Genomic DNA, 24,867 nt, shown 5'->3' on the forward strand with positions numbered 1-24,867 from the left:
CTGTTTCACCCTGAAATGACACATCAGTCTACATACATACAGATACATATCTTTTCCAACGATCGTGCAATATTTCAACTGCAAAGTCATGAAGCAATGCACCAAAAATCACTTAACTCACACCATATGCTGCCACTCTATATATTTGGCAGTGACAGCAGGCTTAGAAGAGTGTGAGAAACTCATCTTTAAAGAGTAGGGCTGAGTCCTAAGAGACTTTTAAAGCAAGCAAAACAAAAGAAATGGACATTTGTATATAAAGACAGAAGTGTAAAATAATTCGTAATGACTGCTCTAGCACCACATCACTTTGTGCTTCAGTGAGTCCCTAAAATGGGTGAAAGACTGAGCGGTAGACATTTCTGTCCTGCCAACAGTTACTATGAACATATATACACAGATTTGCTTCCAAAATCCAGTACTGGCCAAAATCATCTAGGAGTTTCCCTAGGAAAACCCAGGACACCTAGAACTGCACCTTGAAGGATAAATGTCTCCTGTGGCACATCTTTAGATGTGCACCTTGGCTGTACCTTGACTGCCCACCACAATGCTCTTGTCAGCACCATTTTGTACAATGCCTTGTTCTGCATGAGGGCTCTGTCAGAATGCATTGCTGAACTGAGAAAGCTCCTCTTTTTCAAACTAAGCTTATTCTTCAGTCTTCAGTGCTGCTGTGGCAGTTTCATGTGCCAGTAAAACCTGGTATAAATTAGACTCTCATGCATCTTCCTCCTTTGTTAGTAAGCCAGTTTGTGCAAAGGAGCTACAAACCATGGAAATTAATATTTGGTTTCAGTGGTTTTACTTCTTTCCTGCTTAATTTCTTCTCTCTCTGCTTTTAATGATAAGACCACAACCAACACCTGAACTCCAACACTTTTTTATGGCCCTGCCTTTCTGCTTATGCCCTCAAAGGTCTACTGTCAAGACTGTCTGCGTTCACAGGCTGATGAAATACTAGCAGTGCGTCATGGGCACAGGCAGATGAAACTCAACTCCCTTAGTCCCAGGCCTTAGTCCTTCTCCAGTTTCTTTTACTTTGGTCCCAACACTGCTTGCCAAAAGTAACTCCAGGAACAAAGGGCACTAGTTAAACATAATGTTGTTTTAGCACTGGAAACCACAGGAATATAGACAGGTCCCCCAAAGTTTGACCACTTGACAACATTAACCAAAGGCAAAAAGCAGCATTTGTTTACCAGGAGGTGAGTTATAGAGCCTTTCATGTCCTGACTGATACTTAGTGATGTGCGCACCTCCGTTTTGCATTATGAAATGATGACCTTATAGCTGTGTGATCATCCATTCCATCTGGTTCTGCCCACCTCGAGATACAGACTTCCCATGCTGGGATGCACAGGGTTGCAGTTCTGAGACTATCACCTTCACTCCCAGACATGGTTGTTCTGATTTATACTGCACAGCATCTAGTCCACCAGCTGACAACAGACCCACAAAGACAGAATGCAACCAGATACTCAGCTGCTGGTACATTTAGTCCAAGAGCAATCTGTGTTGACTGAGAGAAGCCTTACGTTCTCTGAAGGGCATGCTGCAGCTGATCAGACCAAGTTTATTTCTTGTTTATTCTAAAGAGCAAAACTGCAGTGGACTCTGCAATCAGAGCATCTGGAATAAGAAGCAGCGCAACAAGTTGACTCACTAGTTCATGGTCAGACTTCTTCCAGTGCGGGATGCCAAGCTTCTCACATCTTTTCACTCTGCTGCCTCCAGTAGCATCCTCTTAATTTCTTAGGAAAATAAAAATATAATTTTTTGTGGTTTTCAGTACATCTTCATTCTTAGCAATTTATTCTTCATTCACCTGCTTGTTCTATTCTGGATTTCTTGTCCATCCCTGTCTCCAGGAGTTATTCTTTAGCTTATGATGCCCCTGCATGTCTTCAGCCCTTTGTCATTCCACCAGGTGCCAAATGTCGTCTTCCTCAGTATTTTCTCCAAACTTTTTCTATGACCAATCCTCTCCTCTATCATTTTGTTTCTTCAGCAGTTGGGGAACACCATGTACAGCAATTTACTTTAGTTATTACTATTGGCTAATGCTTAGAAAAAATGTGTTAAAAATCAGAGGTGGATTCAAAAACTGAAATTCCTCCCCCCAAGAAAAAGATCTCATCTCCAGATGACCACTGATTACTGGTTTCCAGCTGATACAGTGGAGGTTCACCTCCTGGAAAGCTCCTCCTCTTAGTCACCTTCCAATGAGGCCACATAAGGGGCTCTCCCCACTTCAATGAGTCTGTCAATGATATAAAAGGGTGATGCTGGCACACGGTGATTTTGTAAGCAGTTTCCTATCTAGTTCCTCACAACCATTAGAACAGGAGGAACTGTTTAGGAAGATGACTTTCAACATCCATCTAAGTTTTTCTGGTCCCTGCAAAACCACTGCAAGTTTGTAGATTCCATTCCTGAGACTTCTCCAGAGATCACACGACCCCCTGTAGAGAAGTGAGTTCTTCCTAAGTCCTCTTCCTTTGGTCCAAGACATCTTGATTCATTCATTCCTTCCCTGAGGAACATGCTCAAGATTCTTGCACAACTGAGATCTCAGCATCCAAAGAACCGCAAAAAGCCAGCTCTGTATTCCAGCTTGGCCACACCCAGACTCAAGAGTTTGAAAAGCAAGTGCTTAAAACCAATCAAGAGCTTACCTCCTTGAGCATGACCTTGTTTCTCCACAGAAGAAATACTGACTGAACAGAGCTTGCAGGAAAGGAAGATGGGTCATCACCCTTTTTAGAGACCCTGCATGAAAGCCACACCAGCACAAGAGATTCAGAAGACTGGAACTGAACTAGCTCTAACCAGACATAGGAATGACCCAGCTTGTTGCAGTGTCTCAGTGTGTCTCATAAAATGCACTGAAGCATTTGCTAACAGGACTATCTCCATGTTATTGTTCCTTTTTATTACAGCAGAACTAGGAGTGCCCATCAATATCAGGACATTATGCCTGGTACAGATGTCAGTTTTCACTGTGTTAACCCAAAGAAGACCAGATATTCAACTTCCTACTCCCAATATAAGCAGTCAGATAACAAGATCCTTTCATGTCAATGTGCTATTTGTACAGACAAATGCTCAGCATCATAAGCTATAAAAGCCAGCCCACCAGGACTCTTTCTGGGGAAAAAAAACCAGATTCTCAAACTTGTTTTAGGATTCATATCTATGCAGTCATGCATGTGCATTTAACCATACACATAATTCACTTACTTAAGTTTAAGAGACCTGCTTTTAAATACTTCACCACTGTGTCATACCATGGAAACTACCTCAGGGCTACTAGGAAGGGGGTTCAAACATCCCTCATATAAAACACATCATTATGCGTTAGAGGAAACTTCATTCACCAGAGAAGAATGGCACACCAGCTGGAGGTGAACACCATAAACCACATAAAGTTTTAATTAAATTCATTAAAAATTCTTTGTCTCTCACTGTGTTTGGAGGCAGATAGAACCCTTTAACAACGGCCAGCATACAATCAGGTTTGTCAAAACTAATAATAATACAAAAGCATTTGCTTACCCTGGGACATTCTGAAAAAGTCTGAGTAACTGCATTATTTTTAATATGGGGCATTTATAAATTATTGCAAGATGTGGCCAGTCTTGGAGCAGAGTTGCTGTTTCTATTGTTCATTGGATTGATAAAAGGTGTTAATAATAAAAGGCACACTTTTAGCAGCTGACAAAGTGAATCAACCTGGAATACAGGAGAGAAGCATGTTTTCCCCTTAAAACATGTATATATATGTTATACGTATATATGTTTAGTAGGGCCTGCTGCAGTAGGAGGTGTAGTAATGGTTTTAAACTAGAAGAGGAGAGATTCAGGCTGGACATGAGGAAGAAATTTTTTACAGTTAGGGTGGTGAAACACTGAAACAGGTGGTCCAAAGAAGTTGTGGATGTCCCATCCTTGGAAACATTCAAGGTCAGGTTGTACAGGGCTCTGAACAACCTGATCTAACTGGAAATGGCCCTGCTCATTGCAGGGGGGTTGGACTGGATGTCCTTTAGAGGTACCTTCCCACCCAGACTAGTCTATGATTCTGTGATATACAAAACCATTTTTCATTATGAGCATTTCTTTGCAACATATCTTCTATATCCTGGACTAATAAGTACAATATACAATTACACTGTCCTTCAGAGCTTGCAGTCTACCAGCAAAGCAGGATATAACGAATGTTACAGCACTAGGCCTCCTCCTGCAAATACACACATGCCTGATGTCAGACAATCAAATATGCCAGGGGACTAATCATGAGCACATGCATAAATGTTTGCAGGATTAAACCTACTAACAGGGTAAAAGAGGATAGCTACGTGGTTGCTTAGCTCTTATGTAAATGACTTTGTTTTTCAAAGCTGGAAAGCCTTGCAAAATACTTTTATGTTTACTCAAATCCAAATAAAATGATTCTGCAATGTACTGAAGAGCTTCACATGATGAATCAGTGACAATGTCAGCTATTTAGACTCATGGCAAGCACTTAATTTTGGTCCCGGTCCAGGTCCCACTTCAGTCAGTAGGAGTCCTTTCCCTGATTGCAACATGAACCTTTGTTACTAAATTATCTCAAGCTGATGAAATGTGAAACAGAAAAGTTACTTTTACTAACCATTCCTAATCCAGACTTATTAAGGATAATTGTAAACTAGTACTAATTCAGTAATTAGATCTGAAAACACACTCACTGCATAGCTAATACAAAAGGGTTGAGTATTCATTTTTCGTAATTCTTCAAGACGCTCTGACACAAGAAATATCTCAGGTTAAATGAACAGTCCCACAACCTGTGTGATACGGTTGAAAGTGGGGAAAGAGCAGACAAGAATGAATAATCGCCATCTTACACCTCAGCAGACTTATGATTTGGCCATTTCATAGTCAGGGTGCTCTAAATTTTAGATTTAGAACTGTGTCCACTTGATGCTCTGTGATTTTTGGGGTAAGAATTCAATGGGCTGTACCTCTACTTTTACTGTAAGGCATATGTCTTGAGCAAAAGGTGACGGAAACATGCATTTGAGCAACTATACAATACAAAAATTAATTTGGTGGATCAAAATCAATGTTACCACATAAAGTGTAGTATTGAGTCTACAAAACCAAGTATTCTGACTAGTATAAAAACAGTAATTGAAGAAACAAAAGCAAAGTAATTTTTCTGGTTTTAATCTCTCTCATTGTTTTTAAATATCATCTGTAGAAGTGCTGTGCTCGATTACATATTTTTAAGAGGAAAATAAGATGCCTGTTTTTTCACTTTGCTTTCATACAGGCACAAGCAACTTGAAAGGAAACTAGCTAAGAGACAAAGGAGCTGAAGAAAAGAAATAGCAGTAAGAATAGTCCCAGAACTGTTTCATGGGTTGACAGAAACACACTGCAGAACACATCTGCCCATATTCCCATCACAAAACAGTGGGAATTAATTTATCTAACCTCAATCATCTAAAAATGAAGCTTAGAATTTTAATGTACTGGCCAAGTCCTGTAGGCAATGGAGAAAAGCACAAATAGAAGAGAATTCATTGTTATGATAAATGTAATAGGTAGGCTAAATTGCCTTCTGGAAAGGTCTGTCTTACTCTTGACCATAGACAGTCTACACAAATAGGCTAGGCCTCCCAAGGTAGAGCTGTTGCATGTGATTACACCGAATAACGATGTGACTAGTCAGCTTGGGTACTAGCTTGAGTCATATTGCCAGATCAGGTACCTCTGTGACAACTAAAATATCCTAGTAGGTTTGGCTGCTGCAAGTTCACTCAGTTCATGTTTTGTAGTGGTCAGCTTCATATATATATCTACAAGTTTCTGTACACCTATAGATATAATACAGATAATACACCATCTGAACATTGTTATCTATAGCAATACCTATAGGTAAACACTTAAATAACTATATAAATACATGAACAACTTTTCAACACAGTTCAGACCATAAACTAGGGAGACAAAAGAAGAAAAGGGAGACCAGTTTTATCTCTTGTTCACTCTCTGTCTCCATAATGTTATAGCCTAGGAATTGCAGAACAGATGTCTCCCAAGCATACAGTCAGTGCACTCATGCCTGCACACTCAACCTTAATCCTATCCAAGGCCTTCCTGAAAATGGGTGCTCACTTTGCCCACTGGACACCTTTCCATGACTGCACTACTGAGACTGATGTAAATTTATTGTATCTAAACAGCAACTCTTACATCCTTAAAATGTGTCCAAACACTTGAGTGCCTAGGAAATCCACTCCTGTTTGGAAATCCACAGCCCTGAATTCAAGCCTTCTGCATCACCCAATCTAGCAAAAAGTAAAATGCAGACAAGAAGTGATCCTTATTCCTCATCAGTCCAAACTGTGGGCATGTTGTATCATGCCCAGTTCACATATGGGCCAAATCAAGTAGTTCCATTGGCCTGGAAACTTGGTCACAGACTGAAGAACAGTCTGGGCTAGGGTCCATATCCTGCCTCATAAGGCTGTGTTGGGTTCAGCTTTCTCTGTCTCCATCACATCTCACACTCACAGATAAGAAGTCTGTGAAATGCGTAGAAGTTTGTGCTGTATCATCACGTAACATGATGGGATAGCTACCACAGTACACTATAAACCTGACAAAAAGCAATATGGGTACAACTGACTGCTCCAAGAGATTCTGAGGTTTTAACATTGGAGGTGAGATGACCCAATCCATGCTATTTGGCACAGGTATCATGGACCATTCTCTGGGATCACCACCAGAAACACGTAGCCTGTGTAGATGGACTGACAAGAGCCGAGCTCCTACCTCTGGTCTAGGCAAGCATCTACCACTTCTCACCATCCTCAGCAACAGATCTCCTCCAAAATTAATTTCCCCTAAGCCAAATCTGGTTTGCCTATGATGGTAACTGGTAAGTGATCCTCTGGCCTTATTTCAACCCATGAGCTTTATCTTTTATTTTTTATGGGTTTTATTTTCTCCCCAGTCCTGATCAGGAAAGGGGAGTGAGAGAGCAGCTGGCTGGGCAACCAGCACCAATCCACCACAATGTATTTGTCCCCCAGCTTCCATATATGAAAACAACAGGTCAAGGCAATTTTGAGGCTCCATTCTGAAAGGCTGGCCTGAGCTGTCTTTTCAACCTGCACATTATGTGTGAGGCAGCACCAGCGCATGGAGAGTTCTTCACGCAGTCGCAGGCAAAATCTTCAGTGCTTTCTGTTTAACAGCAGATGAGCATGTTGCTGGTGAGTAACTGGTGCCTAGGAGAGGGAGAGTAAGACCTGAACTTCTGGTGGAGATGACAAAACAAAATACAAAACAACCACGATTAAGGGCTAAAATTACAAAAATTCTCCAACTCCACAGTTGGGGCCAGACCTTTAGGAAAAGTTTGGCTCCAAACAAAGTAGTGAGATCTGAGAGAGTCCTCAAAACCCAGCAGCTACTACTGAGACCAGTGAGGCTATTCATAAGTGCAGAGATCTGCTTGTGCCAAACTTAGAGGAGCTGGACCCATTTTGAGTTCTGATGTCGCAAACTTTACAAGGCAAGTGGGGCAAGGGGAGGGGGAAAGAGTATCCAGAGCAACAACATGCAATTATAGACTTAAAGTAAGCGTGAAGCTTCATGGCTTGAGTGCAACACATTTTAGAAAAATAATGATTATATTGTCCCTTCCTGTGGGCTTTAAGTAGGACATTAACTTGCAGGAAGAGCATGCACTGTTTTGGAGGTTTATGGCTACAACATACATCTAAATCAATTGTGGCTCAGAGTAAATTTATGTTAAGTTTATTTAAAATAAAATAGATGGGCAAGTGGCAGCCAGGGTCTGGTTGAAAAGTGACATTATTTGTGGAGACAGGCTATTGTATTGCAGCAAAAGAGAATTCCATCTTGTATTAATAGTGGCCAGTAGGAATTCACACTGAGACACTTATTTCACTGACATATCCACTTCATTAAAAATTTCTTCATCCAGATCCTTTCTTCAGTTTTCATACTAACTCTTCATGTGTGAGCAAGCAAAAAGATTCCCTGGAAAGGATCCAGCTACTACTGATTTCAAAGGAGGGATCCTCAAGTACTTCATGTGAGATCTCCGATTCATCATTGCAATACCTACAGCATGGCACTACACAACCTTGGGAGCGGCTTTTGGGAGGGAGAAGTGGGGACCAGGGTTGCCTTTGGAAGGCTCTGACCAGGTCCTTGGGCCAGGCCATGAAGATCCACCTGGTGAACAAAGACCCAGTGTGGGGTGCATCCTCATTCATCTTTATGGAGGGTAACAACGTGGGGTGTGGCAAACCCTCCCCATTCTACCCAACACAGCCTCTTGGCTCCCTCTCCAGTTAGTCTGAGGGCAAGCAGCTGACACTCTAGCCAAGGCAGGTGACCTCTCCTATGGAAATGAGCCAATTAAGGGAGCCTATAGAGGGGCACAATTGGCCAGCTTCTTAAACCGTGGCTCATATATAGAACTGGAGGTAGAGGTGATGAACAGGAGAATTTTCAGCTGCGTAATTTTGACTCAGTACATTAGGAGCATGGGTTAAAACAGAGGAGGGGATTTTGGCATGTGAATCTTTTTCCTTCCTTTGAGTCACAAGTGCCAAGAAACAAACTGAGAAGTGTGAAGTAAGACAACAGCGGTTTCTTTTCTGTACATCTTTTTAACACTACTAATGAAGGGCTTTCCACATTATGGTCTGTGTCTATTTCAGCCCTGAGTTTGCATCTACTTACAGGATTAGAAAGATTAAGTGCTAATTAGAGTGCTGAGGATTAATAACTCTTACTTCTGCAATACACATTTTTGTTAATCTTGGATTTAATTCCAAAGGAGATTGGTCCATGTTACAAAGCCAGAGTTTGCCAATGGTTACTAACCATGCAATAGTATTAGTTTTCTTGTATATACTAAATAGGCATCATCCATTAGGCTAAAGGAGGAATTACAGGGATGGTAGGAAAAAGCATGCTTTGTTTCTGAAGAAAAAACAAACCTGTGTCTTCATTGTTCTTTTGCAAGCACTGTTAACCCAACTTTCCCCCTTTTTATATTTTTCATATCTATGACTTCTAATCCGAGCACTGTAATATGTACAACACTTTGTTAATTTAAAGTATATTCAAATATCACTGAAATGATACATACAGTAAAGTGAGAACGATAAACTATAAAAATAGAGAAAAATTGGCCACTGTCTTTTCACTGACTGTTGACTGCGGAAATCATCATTCATTAGTGGGATAGTTTCCTTCTGTTCTCATGTTAAAGCTCAGTTGTAACATATTGACAGTCATATATTTGCAAATTAGTTCAGAACTATTTGGTTACTTGAGGGGAAAACATAACAAATCAGCTCACTATGGCAGTTGTTCACGTGTAAAACATGGCTAGTATGGTTTTCATTTCCAGGAAACAAAGCATTCAATTTGCATACAGGTATTACAGTGCTTCTTTCTGGATTCATGGGTCACTGCTAGTTTCAGATGTCAGGACACAAGGATGGGTCAAAGGCACTGTGAGATGACTTGTGGCTAATTAAATGAGTTTGAGGTCAAGGCTGCTAATATCAGAGTTCTTGTTTTCCACCAAGTGACACCATGATCACTCAATTACATATTTCCCAGTGGAACTAAAGGAGCAGGTTGAGTTCTTCACAAGGGGGCTGACTACAACAGTTTTTGTTTATTCTAGGATTGAGTAGCCTCCCACTTCTTGGATGGAGGATGGGATCCACTTATTAAAAGCACAGAGCAAGGACTGTCAGTGCAGTAGAGCATGGTCATTGTCCATGCTGTCTGCGGATGCTTTGAAGCAGTATTCCTTCCACGCACAGAATGACAGCTGCACAGCAACCCTCTCTGAGGCAGGCTCAGCCTAAAAACTGGTTCCCTGTTTCACTGAGAAGGCAGTTAAGCTTTCTGATTTGTTCCTCATTTTCTGGCACCTGAATGGTTTAGAGAAGGTGCAAGCACAGTTGTGACAAGTCTGTTGTTCTCCTTCCACCCTTGTAAAGGATTATGAGATGTGTTTCTTGGGCTTGCATTTAATGCAGAGGTACCACGTGCAAGAGAACTAGGGTCTGCAGAAGGCCTGGGCCCCTCTGGAGCAGGAAGTTCCCATGCATGTTGGACTGGTTTTCAGAAGACCTTCCTGGGATTTTGTTAAGATTACGGAAGAGCTGCAAAGAGTCAGATTACCCTGTCTCTGTGTAATGAAATGATCAGGGACAAAGTCTAAGATCTCTAAGGAGTTTTCCTTCCTCAGACCTCCTACTGTGTGTGACCACAGCCAATCTTCTCTCTGTTAAATCAGTTCTTAGTAGATAATTCCCAGAGAACTATTGATGCTTACTAAATTCTCAGATCTGCCTGTTCAAAACAGTTTAACATTGAGAGGGCTCTCTGATGGAAACTATCTGAAAAAACATCTGGAGTATAAGAAAAACCCTTCTCCAGAAGTCTTTAGAGAGGACCTGGACGAAGAGACAGGAAATGGGAGCAAATACCGCAGCAATGATCACTGATAAATACACCAATAGATCATGGATGTAACAGGCCACCTTTTAGAAACGGAGTGGGACTGACTGACAGAAATCCTATTTTAGCCAATATGTGCTACATATTTCAGGAGATAAGACATCTGATTTCTCCTCCTGCACTCAAACACCAAGCTGCATGACCACAGAGTACAGCCTCTTCATTCCTCCTCCCACAAGAAACTTCGTCAGTGTCAAATATATTATTCTGCACAACAAAAAACACAGAAAAACATTTTCCAAAGTGAAGCCCTTATCGTAATTCTATACTACATAAAATTATCATGAGCTAGTTGGTGATGAAAGCCTTTAGTGGCATACACCTAATGTCTGTAGCTTGCTGGGAGTGGAACACAGACCCACTACAACTGGTACGTGCCTGATGTGGCTGTCCTGGAGAATATGTATTGTAGCAAACTGTACTTTACTAATTGTACTTCAGGGAGGGACTGGCAAGAGAAAAAGATTGCAGTTGATTTCACTAGTGCATTACTCCCCTGGATTTTTGTTACAATACCTATAACTGAATTTTTAAGGCTTTATTTAGTTATTTTTTTAATATATACATATTTCTAGATAATAGCTTTCTTTGTTCCCAACTTTTTATATAAACTCTTGGTCTCTTCTCCCACTTCTTTCATCAGCACTTACATTAATACAGCTTTCAGTCATACAATTCTTGCCTCGGTCAAAAAAATGAGGCAAGTGTTTTTTGCAGGTAACACCAGCCTCCTGTCTTCCCTCCCTCTCCTCCATCACCCCTTTAGAACGACGCGTCGGTTCACCGTTTCACCACCAGAGAGCGCAGCCTGAATGCCTGTGAAGGATTTTTATGACAGATTTAAATGAAATAAATAAATATTCCACCTTTGAAATCCTGTTATTTAGAAAAGGGATGCAGTTGTGACAGGCATAAAATGGAATTTTTGAAAGACCATTTTCCAGCGCGATGCCTCAAATCTTTGCTCCGCTTCGTTCTAGTCTCATCCAATCTTGTACAGTCTGGTACAACAGTACAAAATAAGCTTTGTTGATTTAATCAAACAAAGCAGCCTTGAATTAGGATGTTTATGCCAGCCATTGAGATCCACAGTATGGCTCTGATGGACTGAGATTAGAGAAGAAAAGGGAAGCTAGATTTTTACAGAAACTAAAAACACAGATGCAGGGTAAAGCCTAGAATAGACAAATAGAGCACATTTCTCACAAAATTAGTGCCCATTAGTACTAAGGCTATGTCTGTTTAAAAACAGAACTTCTGCTTTAACAGCAATTCATCTTTAGGTTGTCTCTTCTGTTTAGTAGTGATCTCTATCCCAGTTCTGCTCTGCTTTCCAACACTACCATTTGTTTACAGAAGAAGGTCTCTGCTTGCCCCCTCCCCCACGTTATGTCCAATACCTTTCTATCACACATAATTTCATGTATCCTGATACATATGTTGCAGGCATGGTGATGCAAAAATGTGCATCTGCATTTCTCATTAAATGAAGGGTTCAAGGCTTATCTTCTCCTCCTCAAACTGGAGGTGAGCTCTAAGATTCTCCGGAACAGAAAAGCCAAAGTAAGCTCTTTAACTTAACCCCCAGCTTCTGATCCGTGAGCTCTAGACAGACAGGGCATGGGAAAGCTCAAGTATGATTTTGCTTAATTCTGAGACTAGATTTTCTTAAGTACAGCATGCACTCACAAAGCTAGAGCTGCGCTACAGTCAGATATGGGAAGGCACAACAGGCCTGGTGCAGAATTTGCCATGCTAGAGGTTTGTTGCGAATTATCTTACAGGATAAATAGAGCCAGAGCTCCACAATGATTAAACCTGGAAATCTCAGCCCCTAATAGTAAAACATAAAAATAACTTTATCTATGGATTTTATCATGGAACTTCCAGAAGCTTGACTTGTTTTCATAACATTGGGGCTTGTTAGTCCTAGTCACAGGAAACTCCTAATCTGATTATCAAAACTCAGAGTAGGGCAGAGCCCTCACACAGAGCCAGTGTATGACACTTTCAGTCATACACAGATTACTCGATAATGAGAAACCTACATTAATATGCCTACATGAAGCTCTCTGCTGTCAAGATAGTCAGTGAAGAACTACTCAATGCAGTCAGTGGCACCTAGAGAAAGTCTTGGTTCACCCTACAGTAGTCACTTGCACTTGGTATCACACAGAGATTCCTAAACTCATGTGTTTTAGTTTCATGAGTCTCAGACTGTGAGCAGAATTCCCCTCTCCTCCATCACCACTTTAAAAAAGGTTAGCTTTGAGGAACCTCAGTTCAGAGAATTACAGTGTCAGAGAAATGAAGAACCCAACCCAGCCTCTGGAGTTTCACCTCTGTTTTCGAATTTCACCTCTGGTTTGCCACTCCATTCCTGTCAACTTCCAAATGGAGTAAAAATCTTATTTTTCCCTCTTTCCCTAATAGCCCAAATATCCTCAGTGTTTCAATACAGCAGAGAAGCAGATGGAGCATGGTCCTGAATTGCGTTCTCTGCCAGAACTGGGCAAACAGTTGTGAGGTATGATGAGGTTATCCTGCTCAGGGGGGCGAGTATGCTAACACATTTGTTTCCCCCATATGAACAACCATCTGTTGAGGATGATAAACAGGTGAAGTACATAGGATCTCCCTTGTTCTAGAAAGTCAAATCTTCTTCCCCCTGTATATGGGATCCACATTTTCATAAATGCATCTCAGAACAACCTATTCACAGTGACAGTCTGGCAAGACAAAAAAGTGAAACCATCTCATTTTGTCAATGAAGAAGTAGTTTGTACTTCATGAAAGAGGAATAACAACATTCCTGACACTGGCCAGCAAAGCCGGAGAGCTCACAGACCTTCATCTTTTTACTGCCCCCTGTGTTTTGGGGGGAGACAGATAAGAGGATTATCCCGCTTCCCAGTGCAGGGGCAGTGTGATGTTTTCCTCACTGAGATTTTATCTCCTGGCCCATTAGCAAGCAGGAGAACAGTAAGCTGGAGCTGAGGCAGGCACCCAACAGAGCTTGAATGTGCAGGCTGTTTTATCTGAAAAGGTAGCTTGCAGGCAGACATACAGCTCTCCTTCCAGTGCTGTACGGCAGTGAAAGATTCATCCTGGGCAGAGGTCAGGCCATGGCTTTTCTGTTGCCGCTTTCTCCTAGGTGTCATTCAGCAAAGGGCCATTCTGCAGTGCTTTGGAGGGTCTGATAATCGAAGGCTACATGGGGCAATATGAGAGTCTCTGTACAGTGAAGCAATGTGTGCAAAGGCCTCTCAGAAAACACTTGGCATAGTCTAGATCTTAATCAACTCCAGAATGGAAAAAGCAGCACAAGTGAAATGTCTCTCAATGCCTATGAATACCTAAATTCAAATTCAATTATAGAAGGAGGAGGGGAAAAGTAATGAGCTTTTTTTTTTCTCAGGCTCCAGAGCCAAGATCTGGGTGTTTTTGAAGTCATCCTACAAGGAAGAAAAGGCTGAAGCTTACTGTGACCTAAATAAAGCAAAAGAATAAGGTACTTGTGATCAAAGGGTTGAATGATGCATATACACATCTCCCTAAATAATAGAGCGGGTGGGGGAAATGACACGTCATTATTCCTCTGAAATAAAGTGAATTACCTGTTCTGAAAAAAAGGAGTTAATCTGTTTTTATACAGTGAAGAATAATGCCACATTATTTCTTCTAAAATTAGCAGCTGACAAGCTGAGACTTCAGTGCTCATAACATCTAGCTCTCTGGCACCACATTGCACTTGCCACAGTGAAACCTTCCTTTACTGGTTTTATGAGTTTTGGTGCAGAATAGCCATTTCCACAAAGGCCTATATCCACTGAGCTTCAGAACAGCAGTAGGTCTAAGACATCCCGGAGTATCTTTCTTTCTAGAGAACCAATGTGCAGAAAACCCAATACTGACATTACAAAAACGTTGCAAAACTTTGAAGGGACTCCAAGTCCTCTTTCAGGGCCTAACTGTATAGGAAAGACCTTTCCAACCAGTGCGGTATCCCTTTCTTAGTTGTCTTCCAAACCAGAAGCAAGCATGTGACAATCTCATCCTAAACTTCTGCATTTTGACATTTCCAGTGTCCAAGGCAGGCAGCAAAGACTGAATTTTGAAAGCTGAGACTCATCTGAGGAAATAAGGGGTTTCTTTTTTTTCTTTTCTCAAACTGCAAGGTTTCAGCATCTGAATGACTGGTCACATACCCATAGTAATGGCCGAACAATTTATTTTGAAAAGATAATGGCTATATTTTATCACATGAATGCATAGGAACAGCATAGAGACTCCTCTTCAAACCTGTTCTACCGAGGAATTCCCCTCTGTTTGCTGTTCATGTTCAGAGTGACAGTATGAAGGGCTCAGCATTAATAAAAAGGCATAGGAGATTGGAAACCTGACAATTCATTTCCATCAGACCTGGGAGACAAAATCCACCAAGTTTATTTATCCCCTAGAGAGTTTCAATTAAATACTACTTTGATGGATTAACCAAGCTTTTCTGACTCTCCTTTACCAATGCAGGGCCATATTATTGTCCAAGTTAATGTTATTCCCTAGAAACAGATTGGAAAGGAAATATAAGTAAAATTTTCTCTCCCTCACACATCTGAGGGAAGTGATCAGGTGATATTGGAGAGGTTGGCCTGTTCACATAGACATGTCAGCTAATGCATGCTGCAGTCGAAGGCCTGAAAGAGGTAAACACATCAAAGCCATGTCTTCAACTCCCCATATCCACAGGCTTTTGTACTGGATAAAGGCCCTGCATCAGGGAGGATGGGCATCCTCTTCATCTAATCTAGCGATGACTCCATGATAATGCCTCAGAATTGAGCACCTACTGGTCTTTACCCAGGAAATCAATGCCTCAGGGGAAATCTCCGATTTTTTTGAGGCTTCAGCAACCCTCAGAGAAATGAGCAGAGATGAAATGGATTGAACTAGGGAAGCTTCTAAGGCAGCATCTCCCTCCAAGAAGGCAAAGCTGCCAGGACACGTTGATCAAGAAGCAGCATCCAAGCAACAAGGTTGCCTATGCTTGAAGGTGCTCTATGAGACAACAGATGACTAGGGCAAACTTGTGGTCTGGGACAGTAGAATCTGAGCATCTAGCTCAGCAGTTTTCATTTGTGGTTTCTTGAAGGCAGACCTGATAACCCAGTTGCAGGAAAAAAGCAGCCTATGTTTATCACTGTATCCTCCCTGACAGCAACTTATATTTAGAAAGATTTACTTGCACACCTTTTTCAACCTACTTGATTCTTCTTCTGTATGGAGCCTGGTGAAGTTCTACAATATCTGCTGCACGAAAGCACCTAACTGGTAAACTTTCCTTTTGTTGTTAACAGCAAAAATTGCTGTCAAGACTGCCTTCAATTTCACTTCTGCTACTTGTTTTGTAGTAGTGTGTAAATTACATCAGGCTAATGAACAGCTTTACATTAAGTTTAAATGGTTTCAACAGACCTGCAATCAGTGTTCTGCAGTACAACACTGGCAAGTGTGTAGTCTAAGGAAAAGAGAGAACAGCACTCCCCTCCTAACTACTCCATGTATTTACCTGTCAACAGGAAAGCCAAACAACTAATAAGCAGCTCCATGAGTACAGATAATATATCTGCCAACAGACAGAAAGCAAGACCATCCACAAAGTATCTAAGCCTCCTTTTTCAGCACATAGATCTAAAATGCAACTTCTAAGACTCACCTACTGGAGTGAGACACAATTACACTTTCCATCACTGCCTATTTATGAAGCACAGAAAATAACTTCCTTGAGAAAGCAGAAAATTGGAATAAAGCACTGTTTTAATTATATTCATAATGATTTATTTGAAAATATGTTCTCATTAAACTCTTATCTAAGCACAACCCATTGTAAGGCAGAAGTAGTTTGGTTCCACCTGAATTTAAAGTCATTATTATAATTATTCTCACCAGAACAGGCATTAATCACATAAACAATACCAGTCTTGCAGAAAATATGTGATAAGTAGCTATATTATAATTTACTATTATTTTTCTTAACATTCTTTAACTCTTACTTGAATAGTTATTTTTTACAAAAAAGTTATTTTGAAAAAAATAGTAAAAAATCTTACCTTCAGATTGATGTGTGGCAAGAGGTGTCTGTGTCTCCTTGGAGTATGACACCACCTCCCGAGGTAAGAAATCAACCTGGGTAATCTTTGACACCCCTAGTTTGTGCAGTCTGCGTCTAAGATGGAATACATGACATCAAAAGGTTAGTCACGTTAAACGTAAACCAGCAGCAGGAACAAGAGTGCTTACTTTTATGAACTGGATTAAAAAACTACTTCAATGTTTGCTAAGATGAAACACAATACACTATGCATGAGAAGTACCTAATTGCAGTGAATAAAATTAACCTGGGAACCACTAGCCATAACAGAGTTACTCAACTCATCTGATCATGCTGCTGAGAGGGATTGTAAATGGGAGAGAGAAATGACCTGCTTGTGCCCCTTGTAACAACAAAAATCTGCCTCGTACCATCATTACTACAATGTTCTGCCTGCTCAAAAGAGCTAGTCATCAGTCTGAGATATACAATAGCGGAAAGGGCACAGTGAGTGTAAACCAGGCTGGATTAGGACTGTCAGATGTTCACCTGAGAGCAATAATAGAGCCTTTAATTGGCAAGGTAGGTCATTTCTATGAAAAAAAAAAGGAGATTCTCCATTCCACAGGGGTCATTAGTAGTGGAATTGGTATAGGTTTATGATTAGTAGAATCCTAATGCAAAGATTGGAGAGAAGCTCCAAGACACAGCTGGAACAGGGCAAGTATAGCCTTCTTTTTCTACTCCTTCCCTTACTTTAAATAATTCATACAAAATATAACAGTAAAGCCAACTATCTGTGATTGGCTAAGGGAAAAAGAAGAAAGACAGCTGAGCACAGTCATGAACACTTGTAGTCATACACAGTTCCCTCAACAGTGTGGGAAAAAAGTCCATTTATTTCCTGACTATTATTTGACTGTAGGGAGGAAAGAATAAACAAATTATTACTTTCAAGTGTTTTACTGGAAAAAAGCCAACTTTCACGAGAGAAAAGAGTATCTTATTATGTGTACATCCCCATTATTATGTGTACATCTGAGGCACACAATAAACAAATCAACTAAGTAAGTCCAGTTGCCTACATCAACAATGGAAATATGCTTCTGCATTTATGGGGAACAAATTCATGGATACAGTGTTTCTGAACTGCGGTCATACAGAAAGCAGTTTGGAAAAGTAGAAAATTCACACACATTATCCATATCTGCTGTATTTTACAGATTGTCAGAAGAACAGAGGTCAAAGGGGTTTTGATCTAATTAATTTACAATGGTTTAGGTATTCAATTAAGATTAAGATGGATGTCTGTAAAGGAAATGGGTGTCTCAAAAGGAAATTGTTATCCTGGGGTGACACCTACTGAACTCTTCAGCAGCATTAATGCTACATCAGCTATGTATTGTTATAATCTAACTTACTGGCTGAGTTATTAAGATGAATTCAATTAGATTCAGCAGGTAATCAGTATAAGTCAACTGTAACACATAGAAAGAGAAAGAGTTGTTACAGCTCTGAGTCTTCTAAGACTCTTCTAACCATCTGTGACTTTGCCAAAATGAAGAAAAGCTATTACTGCCTGAAAATCCTACAGAAAATAACCTCTACACCCTTAGCTGGGACAGAAAAACTTCTACAGTTTGTGTTATACTTCACCTAACAGAATTCTCAGTCGCACTACATTTCTGTAGTTGCTTTAACTGAGGGTTCAAGCAAAATCTCATGTGCTTTTCCCTCCTTCAGCACCAGATGTGCAATCTCTGTGGCCCACTTGTTCAGTTAGACTTTCCTATGTAACCAGTCCCCTGCTACTGGTTCCACTTACTGAGATTTTTAAGCTTCCTGCATTGAAAGAGCCTCTTGACAGTGGTCTTGGTTAAGTATAATCTCTAATTAATTATGTGTTTAATCTGGGCCTAATTAGAGCCTCACCTAAATCCAGCAACAGTTTCACGAGGTCACTCCATATCTCCTCAGCTGCCTGAGGATGTGGAACAGACAGCTGGATTTAACTGCTAGTTGGGTTAAGCTCTTTGTAGACTGCTAACCAAGAAGTAAGATATATCCCAGAGCACTGTGCTGAAAATATGTGTGGAATTTTTCACCTAAAACATTTCTAAATCAGGAATTGCTGGTGCCTGTACAAATGCCTGGTGTCACCCATATCCTGGTAATTACTAATGAAGACAGGGAGAACTTTCTTCATATGAAGGAATGTGGTCTCTTAGCTCTTTTTTGCCCCTGTTAAGGAACCTGTAACGGTTCTTGTGTAACTAAAAGTTGGCCTAGCCCTTGGTCCCAAACACTTAGGTATGACTGGAGCATCCTATCCAGACTACCAAATATGGACTGTAACGTTCCAGTCTCTAGTTCTTTTTAGGGCAGCACTAAACTGTCTATGGTTTTCCAAACCCATTTTTCATCTGAGGTGCTCATAATTCTTGTAATTTACAGTTTGCTGAATATTAATCTTCCAGAGTATGTAAGCTTTGAAGGATTCCTTTCAAAACTGCCTATGGGATGTCAGTAGGACTGTAACTAAAGTCCACACATTAAAATTGATTCCTCTGTCTGTAGGTGCCAGAAGAAAGACGTATCAGCTAGAATTGCTTTGCTACAGACATAATTTGATTGCTGAGTGCAGGATTCCTTTTGCATTGGTATCTTTTTTCTTAATCTAGTCTCATGACATCAGAGGAAAGTCTGGTCCTCTCTCTAATTCTGCCTTACTTTTGAAGACAGTTTTCTTTCAAGAGGGGTAGGACTTCTGTTACAGAGTATACCTGTGGATTTACTCTTTGGCATGCTGCTTTGCTGTCTTTGCACTGACTGCTCATAAACGATTGAAATCTTGTGGCTAAACAGAGGGTTATATTGCTGCAAGTCAAATAAAGGAACTTGCCTTGCTCCTGGGAGTGCTCATCTTTTAATTCAAACTACTGGGAAAGGGCAGCTGAGATTTCTAAAAAGTTTCTGCATATTAGAATAGCTTAAAAAACCCTTAACTTTTTGGTGTGGTCCAGGTAAAGTTCTAGAAGTTCTAGCTATTTGAAGGCACACTCAGGTGAAAATTACAAACATTTCTAAAAGTTCTGGTTGTAAAGAAACCCTGTTTAGAAAGCTCTCTGGATACTTTTCACTCCCTCTGATCTTTCATGGTGAATAACCCTAACATCCCTGACTGCATCTGGGAGCACCCTCAATTAGTAGTTAAGGGGAAATTGTTGTTTTTCTAATAGAATGGTGAATGACTTTCACATGAACCAGTAAAAGCATAAGAACCTTGCCTGCAGATTCAGGCAAGCAAGCTCATAAGCTTATAGGTAACATCTTCAACATAGAGATTTGGTTTTGCCTATGACTCAACTTCTGAAGAATGTAAAGGACTTCCACCTACCCCTTTTAGGGGAACAGTTTATCCTAAATATCTCCGCAGGTAGGCATTTATAAATTGTTTAACTGTCTTTTTTTTCAGATGTTTGGGGTAGAGGAGTTCCATTCCAAACTAGAAAATATTAATTTATCTCTAGTACAATTTTAAAAGATGCTTGATTAGACTGAACTCAATTAAGATGGCAATTACTGTTGGAGTATGATCATATTTAAGTGCACAGTTATAAGCACATATACAGCTCCTAAGGAAAAAGGGGAAATTGCCACTAGATGTGGGAACAGCATAACTATGGAAGACAGGAAGGAGGGGAAAAAGTAGCTTGCAAATGATTCAGAGGGAAAAGTCTGAATCAACAGGTACAAACGAGACTAAATGTAACCGTACATGCACATAAGTGCCACAATAATAACATTTCATCTGTAATGAAATAGTTATTTGATTTGTGTTTCAGGCAACAGAAAGAGCAGCTTATCTTTTCACGCACTTCTTTAAATAGTTGGGTTTTTTTCCCACAAAGATGGCTTTGCTGAAGCTTCTTATTGATTAAACTAAAAAAAAGCAAACTTAAATTATGGTCTTTTTGAGCCAACAAAGCAAATGAAAACCACACAAAAACAGCTCAACCAAGAAGCATTTTCAACATAATTATTGCAAAGAAATAATGAATGAGTAACAAAAAGAGCTGACATATACCCAAGTTCAGAGTCAGACTGGAGCTGCAGCACTGAGGGGTCTGTGTCCCATTGCAAGGTCCTAGGGTGGTAATCAGCCGTGCAGCACAAAGGGGAGGGGAAAAAAGAACACACAGAATTAACTGAAAGGATGAACAAAACCCCATCTTATTAGTTACATGCTCTATGTAGTACATTCAACCTCCAAGTGCAAGGGGCAGCCACAGTATGTTAAACAAGGTTTGTATGTCAAACTTTGTCAGGGCAAGTAACATTAAAATTACAACTTATTGGTAAAAAAAAAAAAAAAAAGGAAGAAACTGTATTTCCTTTCAAATATTGGTTAATGTTAACTTTTTTTTTCCTTTTTCAGAAAGATTTCTAACTCTGTAACTGTCTGTAACTGTGGCTGACATATTCACAATATTCTGTAAAATCTGCAGGCACTATTTATTGTAATCATGTTTTTATGATAAGGTGTAATTGCCATGAACTCCACTGAAGAGTCTAGCCCTTTGCACAGTAAGCCATCCTGTAAGACAGTGCTCTGGGCACGAGCATCCCATAGTGCATATGCCAACAAATGGCACACTGACACAAGATTGACACATACTGGGTGCATCTGGGACAAACAAATTTTTCTTCTTTTCCTCCAGGTAAAATTTCTGGGGAAGTTGGGAATGATACATCTGGGGAAACCAGATCTATGACAGTCTTTTAATAATAGATTGCTGTCTTATGGGACTGTCACCAAATGCATGAATGCTCCTTAGGCGTACTCTGAAGTGAAGATGTTCCTTGCATTGCAGTGCAACTTGCCATGCTACCATCTCTGAAAGACTTTGCAAACACTCACAGAGCCTTTCTGGAGTCCTGTAAAATACTTACAAATCCCTTAGTTTAGAAATACACAAACTGGCGTATTAAGGCCAACGTTTCCAAAAGTGCCCACTCATTCCTTGGCTCTCAATTTTACTTTAACTTCCTTGGGAAGCCGCATCTCCTACACAAGAAAACTGCCAGAGTCTGTGACAGAATCAGGAACACAAGTTTGGCTCCTGAGCACCTTTTCAAGTAGTATGAACACTAGATTATGCATTGCTTTCACTATCAGAGGCCAAAGCAAAGGAAAACACTCATGCACTAAAGCCAGCAAGTCATGCAGACATGCTGATAGTCCTCAGAATTAAAAATGTCCCTTATTTCTTCTGAATACAAGTTCTGAGGATACAGAGAACACAATATTATCAGGTTCAGCCAAAACCAGCCATGTAGCCAGTCATACTCGATTTACACAAGCCTTTCTGCAACAACAGCAACCTCTGCCAATGAATCACTCATATAAACTAGCAAGTTATTGAATTATGGTAGAAGTAGATATCTTAAAGCCATATAATTATGCTACCTCCTGTACTTAGTAAATGCACCCATTCTATTACCAGTGTTAACACACTCTCTGGAGAGACAGACAAGGGCATGTGCTGCACTGTGTTGTGTCAGAGTGAAAGAGAATCAATTCCAACACCCTGTACGTACAAAAGTAATGAAGGATTGTAATTCGAAGGTGCTTTCCCATGCAGTGTAGGGGCACTTATTCCCCTCAGCTTCTTATGATCCATAGTGATGTGTATTGGCATGAAAGACTTTACAGTGATACAGAAAGGATTCTCCAGAAAGGGTCAGAGACAGAACCACACAGTAATAAAGAACAGGTTTTTAACTTGTAAATTGACCATAGCTCAAGTATAGTGGAAAGTGGACTTAAGGATCTGAATGCCTGATGCAAGGCAAAGGCATCGGTGACTAATGCATTATAGGTACTCCATTAAAAATGCTACCTGTGTGAAAATTACTCTCATAAATATCACCAAGGTCAGTAGCATATATTAGGACTTGCTATGTAAATGCAGGTTCCTAATCTTATAGCTACATAGGGGATACTTATGCATACATATCCAGGTTTTCCAAACACTTAAAAGAAAACATACATAACTAATTTCTCACCCACTTTCAAGCCTACAGAATCTCCCAAGGTATAAAGTCTGTTCCACCAGAAAGAACTCATCATCTGATTAAAACAAGAGCTTGCAACAGGTCTCTAAAGAGGTACAGCCCTTACATTTCACCTCAAAGAATCCAGACCAGGTTACAAGAGAGGGCACATTCATCCAGCTGCATGTCTAAACAAAATAAATTTGGAGATCTCACACACTCAAGATAGCACTCAAATCCTCAAAATTTGAGAATCCCCACAATATAGAACCTATGGTTAGGGGGCCATCATTTGTTACATGCAGATCATACATTTTAATAGCAATCCTCCATGACTCCTGTTTTCAACAGGTTTAGGGCACCTGAGAAATATTTCCAACATTTGTGCTCCAGATATTAATTGTTCTCTCTGCATCATTGTGTTACCACTTTCAAAGCCTTGAAAAATAGATAAGGAAGCAATCTGCTGTGTTGCCCTCTCAAGCTTGGCTAAGCAATGTCATCACAGAAAATGAGGCTGTAGGTAGCAGATCTTCAGGTTTCAAGTCTCTTGCCCTAGGAGACCCAAAACTCAAGTGGCTACACTTACGTATTGGAGGCTAGAGAGCACATGGAGTGACTATATGTTTCAAGGAGCAATATTGATTTGCCCTTTGCCTCTACCGAACACCTAAAGAAGGTCTGCAGATCAAAATGAAAGTGAGCGAAGAGCAAAGATGTAATCTGGACCTGCAGTTTAGCCAGTTTCCATGGCAATAACACTGGAAAAGAAACAAATTCTTTGAGGATTAGCAACCAAAAGACGATGTTGAATAGCCTGTGCTGTCATCCAGGCTCGGAAATTAAACGTCATCTGTGATGAACAGACATAGTTTATGATGTTCCTTGACCATCTGGATGAGCACCACAGTCATGCTTGCTCTCCTGTGGGCAGTTCTCAGTGGGGATTGTGAAATGCCATTAGATCTCAGTGAAACAGTGGTGCTGATCTTTTTCAAATCTAGTGCAGGAGTTCTTTCTCCAGAGTTCTTCAGGAAGAACTGTTCCTCTTTTTCTTTTCTTTTTCATAAAAGAAACTAGCTTTGGGACTTCGAGGCATACAAAGATGGGGCAGATGGAATAACATTACAGACCCTGAAGACAAGTGCTTGGCGTAGGAGAACTGTTTGACTGGTAGGTCAGCAGCTAGGCATACTCTGGGCCCTTTCAGAAAGCACGAGCTGAAAGTCCCTCCAAATGGATTCAGTGGATTTTGGCACAAATCTATATAGAAGAGATACAAAATATTTTACCTTAACATATTTTTTTTAACAGGCAAAAGAGATGAGCATTAGACCAAGCCAGGAAAAGTATTGTTCCCTTGCACTTTACAGTCTTCCACAACTCTCCTACAGACCATGTGAGTCGAGCCTCCTCCAGTGGGGAAAGTGAGTGCACGTGGCATGGAAAGGGACCCTGGAAACCCACTGAGTGTGAGCAGCACAGTCAGGACTGAGCTGATCAGCCTGTTCCCACCACCCGCACAGCACAGACAATGCTTTAATCAGAACTACCCGACTTTGTTTCAAAGCTGGTTGCTCTATCAGTCTCCCACATAGTGCCAAACAATAGCCCTGCTATCAATCTTCCTTTTACACATTTGGTGCACAGTGGCTGCCCTTAGCTGACTGTACGATAAAAAGCTGTAGCTATTATCGAATAACAGATTGTTCTAAGGCAGCATGAATGGAATGAGGGCTTCAAGATCATGCATTAAGTAGACAAGGTATTTAGGACAGTATTAATTCTGGTGCTGTTTCAGCTCTTAGCACTGAAGTAGTACCAGATAATTTTTGACAGAATGCATCTTTTTTCCCCAGTCAGTAGGGGAATAACATACAGAAAGAAACCCATGGGAGAAAGAGACCCAGCTGTCATACATCTATTAAAGCACTGGATGGTAAAGCAACTTGTTGGATTTTTCTGTTCTGAATACCTGCCCAAAGCATTAGGGAGATATTCAGAGCACAGTTTTAAGAGGACACAGGCCATGGCAAAATCTGAGGCTGGAGGTGAAAGGAATCTGAAAAGAAGAGTTCCCTTTTCTGTATTATTATTACCACAGAAAACCAGGCACTGTGCCATCTGTTATGATGGGCCGTGGA

At 40.5% G+C, this 24,867-nt stretch overlaps 1 protein-coding gene across 14 annotated transcripts in view; it reads right to left on the minus strand.

Moving 5' to 3' along the window:
• DYNC1I1 (dynein cytoplasmic 1 intermediate chain 1) overlaps positions 1 to 24,867 on the minus strand; it is a 192,579-nt gene that overhangs the window by 132,375 nt on the left and 35,337 nt on the right. For 8 of the 14 annotated variants that reach the window (XM_057432592.1, XM_057432589.1, XM_057432588.1 and 5 more), the window contains 2 exons: positions 20,754 to 20,813; positions 16,686 to 16,801 (listed from right to left, as the gene is read on the minus strand). In XM_057432592.1, the coding sequence (XP_057288575.1) occupies positions 16,686 to 16,801; positions 20,754 to 20,813 (176 nt within the window). The remainder of the gene's footprint in view (positions 1 to 16,685; positions 16,802 to 20,753; positions 20,814 to 24,867) is intronic. The other 6 variants (XM_057432596.1, XM_057432593.1, XM_057432602.1 and 3 more) reach the window with 1 other exon arrangement.

This window comes from Pezoporus wallicus, unplaced genomic scaffold (genome assembly GCF_028554395.1).
Source record: "Pezoporus wallicus isolate ANWC-B61680 ecotype Strahan unplaced genomic scaffold, APGP_CSIRO_Pwel_v1 scaffold_2584, whole genome shotgun sequence".
NCBI classification, from domain to species: domain Eukaryota; kingdom Metazoa; phylum Chordata; class Aves; order Psittaciformes; family Psittacidae; genus Pezoporus; species Pezoporus wallicus.